Source organism: Pecten maximus, chromosome 5, assembly GCF_902652985.1.
Source record: "Pecten maximus chromosome 5, xPecMax1.1, whole genome shotgun sequence".
Classification (NCBI taxonomy): domain Eukaryota; kingdom Metazoa; phylum Mollusca; class Bivalvia; order Pectinida; family Pectinidae; genus Pecten; species Pecten maximus.
The window spans coordinates 29,379,734-29,395,659 of NC_047019.1; the positions used below are offsets into that span (position 1 = coordinate 29,379,734).

The window sequence follows — 15,926 nt, forward strand, 5'->3', positions numbered from 1 at the left end:
GAAAGTGTTTAATCAAAAGATAAGATCACAAGGTCAAAAGTCAAGGTCAAATTTTGTTCTCTTCACCGGTAAATATTTTTATAACGCATTTCGAATCAAAGTTCATTAAAATCAAACAAAGAGGCACAGGCTTAAAGTTCAAGGTCATTACACTGAAGGTGAAATATCAAGGAAAATTGTGTAAATGTAAGTCTTTTTACAAATAAATATTTTAAGAAATCATGAAGCAAAGTTGATCAGCATCTTATAATGGAAGTTTTGCGATATCACAGTTAGGATAAGTTTGATATACAATAATGTCTAACAACGTGTTCATCATCAGCCACGGCATTAGGACACATATTGGGAAGGTGAGTATAAACTGCAGAGTCACTGGAGGTTGTACTTCTAACATCAATTATATCAATACTGTTTCTAAAATCAGTTAAACTAATACTGTTTTAATACTGTTTCTAGCATCAGTCAATGTTTTCTATTTCATGCAGAAGCGTCACTAACTACAGAACCATCAGAACTAACACCACAACTGCAGACACCAGACAGCGTCACATCAATCCTTCTGGGACGAGAAGGAGATTCAGGAAACCAAGTAACAACATCACTTTTACAGGCCTTACCAACAGTACCAGATCTTCGCAATGAAACAAGGAATGGACTAGGAGTTGGTAGTGGTCAGAACAGTAATGAAACGAGGAATGGATTAGGAGTTGGTAGTGGTCAGAACCGTAATGAAACAAGGAATGGACTAGGAGTTGGTAGTGGTCAGAACAGTACTGCAGCAAGGAATGGATTAGGAGTTGGTAGTGGTCAGAACCGTAATGAAACAAGGAATGGATTAGGAGTTGGTAGTGGTCAGAACAGCACTGAAGCAAGGAATGATTTTGGAGCTGGCAGTGCACAGAACCGTAATGAAATGAGGAATGGATTGGTAGTTAGCAGTGCTCAGAACCATACTGAAATTAGGAATGGATTGGAAAGTGCGTCTAATCTCCCAACACCACAGACATCAAGTGCCAGTTCTTCCTCTGTATCCCAGTCTCCACAGCCAGTCAGCCAAGTATCTACTCTTGGCCAGACTCCTGCTCAGCCAGGACATGCTGCAGCCCATCAGCAGGCCTCAGCTCCTAACACCTCTACTGTATCTCAGACAGTAGCCAGTCCCCAAAACCAGATAGCCACCCAATCACGTATGGATACTATGGCTAACCAGCAACGACCAGCAAACCAACAACATCCAACCACTCTGGCTCAACGCCACCAAGAGCAACGACAGATTCCAGCAGCAGCCAACAACCATGGCAACTTGGGCATCATCACAGCAAGGCCTCGTTACCCTAACTACGCAGTCTTGACAGTGAGGTCAAGTACCTTCAATGGCTTCCCAAACCATTTAGACCAGACCCCCCTACAGATGGCCCAGGCAGGTTTCTTTTATGCGGGTAGGTATATATACTTCATTTGTTGGTAATTTAATTTTTTGAAAGCTCTATGAAGCATTCTTTATGCTGCACATTTCACAAAGTGGATTTTTTGTTAAATTATTGTTTCACAATATGATATATCCCATTCAGGATAGTATGTACATACTGTTTTTAGAAGCTGTGTGTCCTTCCACACTAGATTACTTAATCATGATGGAACTTGGTAAGCTTATAAAATATACCAAGTGACTAACGTGTAAAGGATAAGTTGAAAATTAAACAAAATATGCAAGGGTTTGCTATTAACTTCCTTGGGTTCAAAACAAATTCACTATAACCACAAACATAGCATTTCAGAGAAGTGATTTTGACAGAGTGTAGTATAAGTTTTTCATCAAGGGAGGCTATCTGTAGTAAAACAAATAATTCCTGAGAGTTAATGACCAAATCTGATCAAAGTACAGATCATCATTTTACACTACATTATGAAGATCTGATGGTACTGTCCAAAAAATGTTGTTGATTTGGTTATATTTGGTTACCAGAATACACAAGAACAAATCAGTTTGTTATACATACTTAGTATACAATGTAAGTTAGTGCTACAATGCACATGGCCTGTTCATGGTTTACCAGTGGAAATCGAAATTGGTTTAGTTGACATTTCCTATCAAAACTTTTGTTAGTTTGATTTGATTTTGCATACTTTCAGTATTTGCTTGTTGACAAAATTATATTTTATTCATAGGTTATGGAGATTATGTAAGGTGCTTCTTTTGTGGAGGTGGACTTCGAAACTGGGAGCCTGGAGATGACCCCTGGGTGGAGCATGCTCGTTGGTTTCCTCGCTGTGCTTATGTCAAACAAAACAAAGGTCAAACCTTTATCAACATGGTACTTCAGAGGCAGCGGGAGTTGGTAAGTTTAGAAACGTAACCTGTCAGTGATAGAATCACTGATGCAATTCTCAGATTTACATGATATGTATCTATCAATGATGTTTTTATGTCTATTAGTCCATTAGATAAGTCTAAAATAAGGCAATAACTGTTAGTTGGTGATTCTTTATATAAAAAAAAAAAAATACCAGGTGAACCGAGCATACTGAGTATAGCTAAATCAATGTCACACACTGGCCTCGCCAGATATTAGTACACTTCATATATTTTAAAGAAACTCGTGATTTTGTAATAGGCAGAGTCCTGTAGGCAGTATACAAGTCACTAACTAAGTATTTTATTCATCTATTTGTTTCATAAAAGGATGGTACTTCAAGGGAAGTAACTCTTACATCAAGATATTTATTTTGGGCCAAGCAACTATTACATATTTGTTGGGGATGCAGAAAGGGGCTGGTTCATATGGTTCATGATATGTTTGGAAGACACAGTATGAATTATGTGTTTTACTTTCGAAATGTTGATTTTATTTGCTATGAAACTTCACAACTTTTTCTGATTTATCTGAAACTTATGCTTATAATTTTGATAATGTTTTAAAGAAATAAAAAGCATTAGAATTATTTGATACAAAACATTAAAAAAATATTCCATTCCTTTGTATTGATTACTTATTTAGACACTGCCCAATGAATACATCAGGACCACATCAGGAGCCTCTAGCACGACATCCAGCGCTACCACCCAGACAGCCAGAATAATGGACAACCAAACTGGTTCAGTGAGAGAGCCACCACCTGTTTCTGTCCCTACTACAACCTCCACAGCTAACACTGAAACTCCTCAGACAGGTCCGACCACAGCACAGCGACAAACTGAAATACAACTGACAGGTATACTATACCTAGTTAACACTGAAACTCCTCAGACAGGTCCGACCACAGCACAGCGACAAACTGAAATACAACTGACAGGTATACTATACCTAGTTAACACTGAAACTCCTCAGACAGGTCCGACCACAGCACAGCGACAAACTGAAATACAACTGACAGGTATACTATACCTAGCTAACACTGAAACTCCTCAGATAGGTCCTACCACAGCACATTATACTGAAATACAACTGACAGGTATACTATACCTAGTTAACATTGAAACTCCTCAGATAGGTCCGACCACAGCACATTATACTGAAATACAACTGACAGGTATACTATACCTAGTTAACACTGAAACTCCTCAGACAGGTCCTACCACAGCACAGCGACAAACTGAAATACAACTGACAGGTATACTATACCTAGTTAACATTGAAACTCCTCAGACAGGTCCAACTACAACACAACACATTATACTGAAATACAACTGACAGGTATACTATACCTAGTTAACACTGAAACTCCTCAGATAGGTCCTACCACAGCACATTATACTGAAATACAACTGACAGGTATACTATACCTAGTTAACACTGAAACTCCTCAGACAGGTCCAACTACAACACAACACGTTATACTGAAATACAACTGACAGGTATACTATACCTAGTTAACACTGAAACTCCTCAGACAGGTCCTACCACAGCACAGCGACAAACTGAAATACAACTGACAGGTATACTATACCTAGTTAACATTGAAACTCCTCAGACAGGTCCAACTACAACACAACACATTATACTGAAATACAACTGACAGGTATACTATACCTAGTTAACACTGAAACTCCTCAGATAGGTCCGACCACAGCACATTATACTGAAATACAACTGACAGGTATACTATACCTAGTTAACACTGAAACTCCTCAGACAGGTCCAACTACAACACAACACGTTATGCTGAAGTAAAAACTATCAAATATGGCTGATAATCATCGCCATATGCTATTGTTATACATGTTGTTAATAGACATTTCTAACATAGCCTGTGACGCGAACTCCGAGACCGACTCCGACTGTTTGGGGGTCATCTCAAAATGCTCAAACAGCGAATATGTTTTCTAATTTTAGCAATGTATTAGCCTACCGTCACATCATAAGATGGTCGCTCATATATATATACGTGCTGCATAACAATTGTTTTAATTCACGGAACACATATGACCTGTTATTTTTTGCCATTCGTGATGTTTTCGACGGCCTGCATGATGATACCCAGACAGCAAGCTTACGTTGGGCCAACATCGGTAAATCACGCTGGGCCAACGTAATGTTGCTCATTGGCGCAACGTTGGTCCAACGTGCTGGTCCGACGTTGGTCCAACGTCAAAATGAACAAATCCATGTTGGCCCATCGTTGGTCCAACATCAGATTTAAACAATTTATGTTGGCTCTACGTTGGCAATATCGGGAAACTTACAATGGACCAACGTTGGATTAATGTCAGAAGTTTGACCTATGTGTTGGTTTTCGGTTGTGTTGGAGCTGATACAGTTGATTCCATACAGCACGAAACCGCGTGGATATGGTTTACATCCTTTGCCTAATACCACCTTCAATGTACACGTTTAACTTCAAGAGCATGATAATCCAACGGTAAGGTACGCATTACAGGAGATAAATGCTAATTTAGGGCAAGTGAGCTTATGTCGTGGTGCGGCGTCCGTCGTCCGTCCGTCCGTCCGTCTGGCGTCAACTTTTTCATTTAAAAGACTTCTTCTCAATAACCAAGAAGCCCAGGGACTTGATATTTGGCCTGTACCATGCTGGGGTGAAGGGCTACCATGTTTGTTTAAATAAATGACCTTGACCTTCATTCAAGGTCACATGGGTCAAATAGGCTATACTCTTCAAACAACTTCTTCTCAATAACCAAGAGGCTCAGGGACTTGTTATTGGGCCTGTAGCATGCTAAGGTGAAGGGCTACCATGTTTGTTTAAATAAATGACCTTGACCTTCATTCAAGGTCACATGTGTCAAATAGGCTATAATCTTCAAACAACTTCTTCTCAATAACCAAGAGTCCCAGGGACTTGATATTGGGCCTGTAGCATGTTGGGGTGAAGGGCTACCAAGTTTGTTCAAATAAATGACCTTGAACTTCATTCAAAGTAACATCGGTCAAATAGGCTTTAATCTTCAAGCGACTTCTTCTCAATAACCAAGAGGCCCAGTGACTTTATATTGGGCCTGTCTGTAGCATGCTGGGGTGTAGGGCTACCAAGTTTGTTCAAATGAATGACATTGACCTACATTCAAGGTCACAGGGGTGAAATATTTTTAAATTTTGCGATAGCCAAGAGTCACCAAGACCCAATATTAGGCCAATAGTATGCTGGAATGAAGGACTAGAAAATTTATTGACATGAATAAACCTAGCTTTCTCTGATATTTGAATAAATTTGTGATCAGCATAGTATCTGTTGAAATGTCCTCAATCAACTGCAAATTTGCTGTAGAGCCAGGTGAGCGATACAGGCCCATTGGGCCTCTAGTATTTTCTCACATGTAACGCAAATTCTAAATTTTTTACTAACCGTAGGTCCAAACATGTAGATGGATTTTCCGGATACTTGTGTGATACTTGGCGACAATGTTTATCCATTTACTTCACCCAACAGAAGACAACAGATTTTGAGAAGAAACGTTAGGCAGCGTCGAAAATGTCGAAAATTTAACAACATTTTGAATAGTTACAGAGTCAGAGTGGAGCATGCCATCCGAGAAATGAAATGAAATTACCACGTAATCGGAACGCTGTGGAACGGTGCATTTATTTAAGATAGGGACATTAAGGCAAACGGTCTATGTCCATCAGAACCATATGAGTTATCATACAAATCTTATTATTATTTTCAGTAATATATAAAAAGTTGAGTGATAATGTATTGCACCTCTTGCTCACCATAGAATCTCAGGTGAGTCAAGGACATGTACGCCTCGGGCCGTCTTCAAAATTCTATTGACAATAACACGTATGGTGAAAGTAAATAAAGTGAATACAATATGCAAAAATATCTTTATGTGTTGAAATGTATCTATCGATTTAGTTATTATTTATTTTTTCATGATCGAACGAAATATGACATAATCCTATAGTATTCGGTATTTTAGAATTTTGAGATGACCCCTCAAATAGCCGGTGTCGGTCTCGGTGTTCGCGTCTGAGGCTATGTTAGAAATGTCTAATAATAGCACAGGTAATACAGTGTGGCTATGTATTTATGTGTGTAGGAACAACCTGAATGCTGATATCTAGGCATTAATTTCTTAATACTTGACTTTCAGTAACTGCTGAAGAAATGGAGTCTCCAGCTGTACTCAGCATCAGGGAAATGGGATACAATGATGAGATGATTAAAACTGCCATCCAACAACTCCGCCGCAACCAAGGTAAAACAAAATAACCAACTAAACTCCGCCGCAACCAAGGTAAAACAAAATAACCAACTAAACCACACACTCATACCTGGTAATTTTCACCCCCGTTTAATTTTCGCCCTTTGATGATAGGGCGAATTTAAGATGACGACGAAAATTTCAAGCTCAATTGCAGGATTTACAAGTTATCGTACATAGGCTACTTGCAGTCGGATCCAAAACATACCCTCGTACTTTTGAAGTGCGTTATATCCTATACATTTACAAGCAACGTGTTATATATTTACACTAAGTTTTTAGCCCACCATCATCAGATGGTGGGCTATTCAAATCGCCCTGCGTCCGTGGTCCGTCGTCCGTCCGTCCGTCCCTCCGTCCGTCCCTCCGTCCGTCCCTCCGTCCGTAAACAATTCTTGTTATCGCTATTTCTGAGAAAGTACTGAAGGGATCTTTCTCAAATTTCATATGTAGGTTGCCCTTGGTCCCTAGTTATGCATAGTGTATTTTGGGACCGATCGGAAAACAAAATGGCCGACAGGCAGCCATCTTGGATTTTGACAATTGAAGTTTGTTATCGCTATTTCTGAGAAAGTCCTGAAGGGATCTTTCTCAAATTTCATATGTAGGTTTCCCTTGGTCTGTAGTTATGCATATTGCATTTTGGGACCGATCGGAAAACAACATGGCCGACAGGCAGCCATCTTGGATTTTGACAATTGAAGTTTGTTATCGCTATTTCTGAGAAAGTCCTGAAGGGATCTTTCTCAAATTTCATATGTAGGTTTCCCTTGGTCTTTAGTTATGCATATTGCATTTTGGGACCGATCGGAAAACAACATTGCCAACAGGCAGCCATCTTGGATTTTGACAATTGAAGTTTGTTATCGCTATTTCTCTGAAAGTACTGAAGGGATCTTTCTCAAATTTAATATGTAGGTTGCCCTTGGTATGAAGTTGTGCATATTGCATTTTGGGACCGATTGGAAAACAACATGGCCGACAGGCAGCCATCTTGGATTTTGACAATTGAAGTTTGTTATCGCTATTTCTGAGAAAGTACTGAAGGGATCTTTCTCAAATTTCATATGTAGGTTCCCCTTGGTCTGTTGTTATGCATATTGTATTTTGGGACCGATCAGAAAACAACATGGCCGACAGGCAGCCATCTTGGATTTTGACAATTGAAGTTTGTTATCGCTATTTCTGAGAAAGAACTGAAGGGATATTTCTCAAATTTCATATGTAGGTTGCCCTTGGTCCCTAGTTATGCATAGTGCATTTTGGGACCGATCGGAAAACAACATTGCCGACAGGCAGCCATCTTGGATTTTGACAATTGAAGTTTGTTATCGCTATTTCTCAGAAAGTACTGAAGGGATCTTTCTCAAATTTAATATGTAGGTTGCCCTTGGAATGAAGTTGTGCATATTGCATTTTGGGACCGATCGGAAAACAACATGGCCGACAGGCAGCCATCTTGGATTTTGACAATTGAAGTTTGTTATCGCTATTTCTTAGAAAACACTGAAGAGATCTTTCTCAAATTTCATTTGTAGGTTGCCCTCGGTCCCTAGTTATGCATATTGGATTTTGAGACCAGTCAGAAAACAACATGGCCGACAGGCAGCCATCTTGTATTTTGACAATTGAAGTTTGTTATCGCTATGTTACAGAAGGTACTGAAAGGATCTTTCTCAAATTTTATATGTAGGTTCCCCTTGGTCCCTGGTATTGCATTTTGGGACCAATCCAAAAACAACATGGCCAACAGACAACCATTATTGCTAAATCTTAAATTTTAAATATGGGTTCCCCTTGTTTGAAAAGTACTAGAGGGCTGTTTCTGAATTTACACAGATTAGTAAGGCTTAGAGGAAGGGAAAAGTAGAGAAAAGATCAATCTGACATGGAACCTATAAAGATCATTCAATGGTGGGCGCCAAGATCCCTCTGGGATCTCTTGTTAAAATAGGTTATTGTTTTATTCTAATCTATGCATGTGAAATAAAATCTAGATCTAAATCTAGGCCTTGTAAATTTGCGATATCACATGGAGTTAAATCGAGAGTATCGGCTAAGACAGCGTACTAGGTTTAGTATATTTGATTTAAAACAAAAGCTATAAATACTAAGTAACTTTTAGAATCCAATCATTTTTTCAAATGCACACAAATAGGTCTCTGCCATTGTGAAGACTGATTTTATGAGTTCACCGTCGCTTGTGGCTTGAATCGATGACAAATGAACAAAAGAAAACACTGGTCAGTAGACTTCTAATTAGTCACGGCATGGTGAACTTACCACTCATCGTGTTTGCTTAAAATCGACCATGCATACCTAATACTATTTGAATCAATATAGGCTAAAAGTAAATCTGAACACAGGTAAATGTTGTATATTTCACACCCGATTACATTTCACACCTCAGCAGGATATGCAAAGAAAAGAATATGGGGGACTGGATAAATCCTGAGTGTTCCAAGTGCAATTGTATTGAGAATTCCGAACGGAATTTTCCGATTGTGAACGAGGAAAATATGTTTCTCAAAAGTAGTTTATGGCGAAATCAAAACGGGGCAAATATCTTTTGTGTTGCTCAAGGGCGTAAATAACCTGGGGTGAAAAATACCAGGTTTACAGTATTATAGCAGTTACGCCGCTTTATATTTATAGACAGAATCTTGTTCAGACTAATGTTTCAAAAGTTGTCATCCAAATTTTAAGAAATGTTGGTAATCAGCATATACACTGAAATTGTATACACTTAAAGTTGTGTACCTGTGTACAATGAAGTTGTGTACCTGTGTACACTGACGCTGTTTACATTAAGTTGTGTACCTGTGTACACTGAAGTTGTGTACATTAAGTTGTGTACCTGTGTACACTGACACTGTGTACATTAAGTTGTGTACCTGTGTACACTGAAGTTGTGTACATTAAGTTGTGTACCTGTGTACACTGACACTGTGTACATTAAGTTGTGTACCTGTGTACACTGAAGTTGTGTACCTGTTTTGACAATGGTGATCTGCTCTTTTGCCCCTTATTATCCTATTCCAGGTGTTTGAGGCAGAGTAGGAATCATTGAGTCAACCTAAATAAGTAGAAATAGTTCTAGTGTCTGTTGACAACACAATCTACCATACACTTGTCAGTTTTAAGTTGTCAGTATTTAGATCTGTTGAAAAAATCTGCCCTATTGTATCAAGGCACTTAACTAGAATCGGTACCAGGAATATAAGATTGCAATAACTTTACATGAATATTTCAATATTTTGTATAAATAAAGTTACAATTTCTGTGTGGCCAAGGTATGAATCACGTTGTTTTATGCACGAAAAAAAACTACTGGAAAAGTGTACCTGTGTATGTCAAACAAAAAATTTACCATATACATATAAATAAAGACACTTGCAAACTTTTCATCAGGTAAGATAATCCCTAAATGACAATTAGATTTTATTGTGACTGATTTCATGGATCAACATAGGTTATATAAGCTAGAATTATCTAGTCCGTAAATCACAGTTAATTTCCTGTGAGACCTACTTCACAGCGCAGCATATGTTATAAAACATATTTTATCCAATTCCTAAACCACAATGATTTTCCTATATTACTTCACAGATCTACACTGGTTATAATGACAACAATTATTCATCTCCTTAATGTGATTTAACTAATATAAACTAAGTTAGTTTTCTCTGGATCACACATCAGGGTTCACCAGATGTTATTAACAAATCAAGTCCCTACAAAAGATGTCCTAACAAATTATAAGAGTTACCTCTCTTGGTGCCTCTTGAGTCTCGGTTGATTTAAACCCCAACTGTGACTGGCTTTGGTCACGATGATCAACGTTTACAGATACAGTTAATGTTAGGATCATACAAATTGATTATTTCTTATGCCTAACATAGGTGCAACACAATACCTATGTATTTTCAGTGTGAGGTACTAAAAATAGCTTCTACAGGAAGTTACATCATAAATTTATCAACAACAACTGCAGAAAATTTGCAGCAAAAAGTTTGACGTGGAATAAGTGTCAACATCTAAGGAATGTGTATCTAAATCCCAGCTCCCATAAGCAGAAACACTAGGTAACATTCTACAATATATACATCTGATATTCACACTAAGTAAACAATATAAATGATTCTTCCTAGAATATACAGCATGTGAACACCGCAAGTACATTTGACTTGACCACAAACCATTTTGAATAACAAATTTCACAACAAATTCACACCAATTTTTAGATACCCAGTTTCATAATATCTGGTTACTGATCAAATTTCAAAGAGAAAAGTTCACTACACTTTTATTTGTTTGTTGTAGGTCCTGTGCCGTTATCAGCTGAAGTGTTGGTGGAGATAATATTTGGCTTTGGTGATGACTTACCACTACAGAGACCTGATCAGACACAGACGACAGGGCCAAACAGTGTCCCAACCACCCAAACCGAGACCCCACCAAGCAATGAGAACCCTTCCTTGGCCAATAGGACACCAGAACCCCAGATGGGAGCCGCACTACATGATCCCAGGCCTCCTCGCAGGCCAAGAGGTTTGCTGGACTTATTTATAAATATTTTTACTCATTATAATGAGTCACCATATTTGTTCAGAACTACATTTTTAGCCCACCATCATCAGATGGTGGGCTATTCAAATCGCCCTGCGTCCGTGGTCCGTGGTCCGTCCGTCCGTCCCTCCGTCCGTCCCTCCGTCCGTCCGTCCGTAAACAATTCTTGTTATCGCTATTTCTGAGAAAGTACTGATGGGATCTTTCTCAAATTTCATATGTAGGTTCCCCTTGGTGCCTAGTTGTGCATATTGCATTTTGGGACCGATCGGAAAACAACATGGCCGACAGGCAGCCATCTTGGATTTTGACAATTGAAGTTTGTTATCTCTATTTCTGAGAAAGTATTGAAGAGATCTTTCTCAAATTTCATATGTAGGTTCCCCTTGGTGCCTAGTTATGCATATTGCATTTTGGGACCGATCAGAAAACAACATGACCGACAGGCAGCCATCTTGGATTTTGACAATTGGAGTTTGTTATCGCTATTTCTGAGGAAGTACTGAAGGGATCTTTCTCAAATTAGATATGTAGGTTCCCTTTGGTGCCTAGTTATGCATATTGCATTTTGGGACCAATCGGAAAACAACATGGCCGACAGGCAGCCATCTTGGATTTTGACAATTTGAGTTTGTTATCGCTATTTCTGAGGAAGCACTGAAGGGATCTTTCTCAAATTTCATATGCAGGTTCCTCTTTGTTCCTGGTTATGCATATTGCATTTTGAGACTAATTAGAAAACAACATGGCCGACAGGCAGCCATCTTGGATTCTGACAATTAAGGTTTGTTATCGCTATTTCTGTGAAAGTAATGAAGGGATCTTTCTGAAATTTCATATGCAGGTTCCCCTCAGTGCCTAGTTATGCATATTGCATTTTGAGACCAATCGGAAAACAACATGGCCGACAGGTAGCCATCTTGGATTTTGACAATTGGAGTTTGTTATCGCTATTTCTGAGGAAGTACTGAAGGGATCTTTCTCAAATTTCATATGTAGGTTCCCTTTGGTGCCTAGTTATGCATATTGCATTTTGGGACCAATCGGAAAACAACATGGCCAACAGGCAGCCATCTTGGATTTTGACAATTTGAGTTTGTTATCGCTATTTCTGAGGAAGTACTGAAGGGATCTTTCTCAAATTTCATATGCAGGTTCCTCTTTGTTCCTGGTTATGCATATTGCATTTTGAGACTAATTAGAAAACAACATGGCCGACAGGCAGTCATCTTGGATTCTGACAATTAAAGTTTGTTATCGCTATTTCTGTGAAAGTAATGAAGGGATCTTTCTGAAATTTCATATGCAGGTTCCCCTCAGTGCCTAGTTATGCATATTGCATTTTGAGACCAATCGGAAAACAACATGGCCGACAGGCAGCCATCTTGGATTTTGACAATTGAAATTTGTTATCGCTTTTTCTGTAAAAGAACTGAAGGAATCTTTCTCAAATTTCATATGGAGGTTCCCCTTGGTGCCTACTTATGCATATTGCATTTTGAGACCAATCGGAAAATAAAATTGCTGACAGGCAGCCATCTTGGATTTTGACAATTAAAATTTGTTATCGCTATTTCTCTGAAAGTAATGAAGGGATCTTTCTGAAATTACATATGCAGGTTCCCCTCAGTGCCTAGTTATGCATATTGCATTTTGAGACTAATCAGAAAACAACATGGCTGACAGGCAGCCATCTTGGATTTTGACAATTGAAGTTTGTTATCGCTATTTCTGTGAAAGTACTGAAGGGATCTTTTTCAAATTTCATATGTAGGTTCCCCTCAGTGCCTAGTTTTGCATACTGGGACCAATCGGAAAACAACATGGCCGACAGACAGCCATTATAGCTAAATCTTAAATTCTCTATAGAGGTTCCCCTTGTTTGAATAGTACTCGAGGGCTGTTTCTGAATTTACACAGATAAGTAAGACTTAGAGGAAGGGAAAAGTAGGGAAAAGATCAATCTGACATGGAACCTATAAAGATCATTCAATGGTGGGCGCCAAGATCCCTCTGGGATCTCTTGTTGTTGGGTGCTTTAAAGAATTTCTGAACTATTAAACCAGAAACAAATTACTGATAATTCCTGAAAAAGCATCTATCCCATGGGGGGACTCTAGTTAAAATAAGTTCTATGCATGTTGATACAGAGAATAGTGTAAATCACTACATTTTAATGTTTTAATTGAATAACTTCGATGTTGCCCATTTGACAAGTTTGGAGTCCTCTTCTGAAGTAGATATTTTACTGGAATGGCCCTAAGTCATGTGTCTGTTGAAGTGAGATTTAGTGACAATGAATTCTCAGATACAAAGACTCGTGACCAGTTAGCTTTTAGTTGAACATCAGGTATTGTTTCATTAGTACATGAAATGATTCTAAATCATCATCTCTCTACAATATTAAGATATGTGGTAGAGTGTTACTCTGCCCTACTACTGACTCTGTTTTGTAATATCGCCTTAATCGTCGCAGATCTTTTATAATATCACCTTAATCATTGTAGATGGTGATTCCTCCACACGTGCATACACCGAAGAAGGTAAATCTATACGCTCTTTATCCTTGAAATGATATTTATGTTTGGAGATGGTGTTAAATTATTTTTGTAATAGGAGAGACAAGTTTTAAATATGTAGTTGACATCATTAAAATGCTAGGCTGTTCAATTCTCCCTTTGTTCCTCATCAGTTCTTTATATTAGATTTCCATGTATTTATTCATTTTGATGTAGAATGAATGTCACGTCGACATGGGATGTGGTAGCAGTGTGTACTCTAGCTTGTTACATATTTCTATCTTAGTTAATTTTCTAGTCAATTTCACAACCTGAAAGGACAATTTCTTACATGCCATATGATTATTTTGATTGTGGGCACAAATCTCAGGGGTCTTTTTTAAAGATAGCTGATACTGTTAATAATAAAACATATTATTTGTTTTATTCTATCCTCTGACTGGTCATTTGTACCTTATTTCTAGAATTAAAATCCATTGAAGAGGAAAACAACCAGCTGAAGGAACAGATGAAATGTAAAATCTGCATGGATAACATTGTATGTATTTCTTTCCTCCCTTGTGGACATCTTTGTTGCTGTGCGGAATGTGCTCCTGCAATGGTCAAATGTCCAATATGTCGACAGATAATACGTGGCTCCGTGAAAACCTATTTATCTTGAAATTCAAAAAAAAAAGATGTATCCTTCATGGTTAGGAGTTTTTTTTTTCTTGAAAATGTCAAATCTATTTCTAATGTTAGATGTTGGATGAAAGGCTATCAAGTTTTGAAAATGAAAGATCCTAATATCTAGGTCACAGGGGTCAAATAGGCTAAAATCTTCCAAATAACCAAGAGGCCCAGGAACCTGATATCAGGGCCTGTAGTATGCTGAAGTGAAGTGCTATAAGGTTTGTTTGAATGAATGACCTTGACCTACATTCAAGTACACAGGGGTCATATATGCTAACATCTTGAACAACTTCTTCTAAATAACCAATAGGTCCAGGGACCTGATATTGGTTCTGGACCATGCTAAAATGATGTGCTATCAAGGTTGCTCAAATGAATTAACTTAAACACTTTCTCAATAACCAAGAGGCCGAGGAACCTAGTACTTGGCCTGTGGCATGCTGGGGTGAGGGACTTCTAAGTCTGTTAAATGAACGACCTTGATTAACATTCAAGGTCGCAGGGGTCATATATGCTAAAATCTTTAAAGAACTTCTTCTCAATAATCAAGAGGCGCAGGGGCCTGACATTGGTCCTAGACCATGCTGGTGTGAAGTGCTACCAAGTTTGTTCAAATGAATGAACTAAAACAACTTCTCAATAACCATAGTCCCAGGTTTGAAGAATCTTGATATCTGTGTGAATAATAAACTAGGTGTCTGATCTGATACCACGCTGTCTGATAGAATGTCAGGAATTAATTTGAAGGATTGATTGGAGTTGTTTGTCAAAGGTTTGAAAAATGTGTCTACCATTGTTATAAAAGACAATTTAGATTATAAAAGGTCCCCTTAGATTTTCATGACTTCCTGTTTTTTACTCCTTGTACTGAAAGGTCTTAGAAGTGGAGGTAGCTTGTTAAAGTATTGAAAGAAGCAGCATGTGGTGCAGTTTTGTATGGTTTTGATATTGTGTCATTGTAGTTGGTAGATTGTTTAGCTGACATATATGACATATTTATATAAACTATTCAACCATATATATAGAGCAATTAGAATAACACTGGGATTCAAAGCCCATGTGATGGGTGTAAAAAAAAAAAATGAACACAGTACTCATAGGTACAAAAAAAAAAAAAAAAAAAAAATTAACACAGTACTCCTAAGTACATGTAGTATATACATGGATTCAAAAGTCCACATAATGAGTGAAACAAGACTAGAAAAACATTTTAAATCGACACAATGCTAATAGGTACATGTAGTACATGATGTCTACATAATTTCCCTTCTTATAGAATAAATTAAGTTATTTGATTAAAAATATGCAACACACAGATTGGGAGACATGGCATTGGACTGTAATATTTTAGCTGTCAAGGGTTTTTATAAAAGATACCAAGTACTTCATTGTTAACAGACAAAGAAAGGGATCCACAGCAAAACATCCAAGTTTAAAATCACCACCTGATGAACCCTAATTAATGTTACTATAATTTTGAAGGTTACGTATACCTTTGCCCA

General features: G+C 38.1%; 1 protein-coding gene across 2 annotated transcripts in view; it reads left to right on the top strand.

Annotated features, from left to right (window-relative positions):
* Positions 1–15,551, top strand: part of LOC117327746 — a 40,046-nt gene extending 24,495 nt beyond the window's left edge. For both annotated transcript variants that reach the window (XM_033884875.1, XM_033884876.1), the window contains 7 exons: positions 486–1,439; positions 2,170–2,339; positions 3,000–3,213; positions 6,554–6,658; positions 10,988–11,215; positions 13,741–13,776; positions 14,217–15,551. In XM_033884875.1, coding sequence (XP_033740766.1) covers positions 486–1,439; positions 2,170–2,339; positions 3,000–3,213; positions 6,554–6,658; positions 10,988–11,215; positions 13,741–13,776; positions 14,217–14,413 — 1,904 coding nt within the window. In that variant the 3' untranslated portion in view covers positions 14,414–15,551. The remainder of the gene's footprint in view (positions 1–485; positions 1,440–2,169; positions 2,340–2,999; positions 3,214–6,553; positions 6,659–10,987; positions 11,216–13,740; positions 13,777–14,216) is intronic.
* Positions 15,552–15,926: the final 375 nt, after the last annotated feature.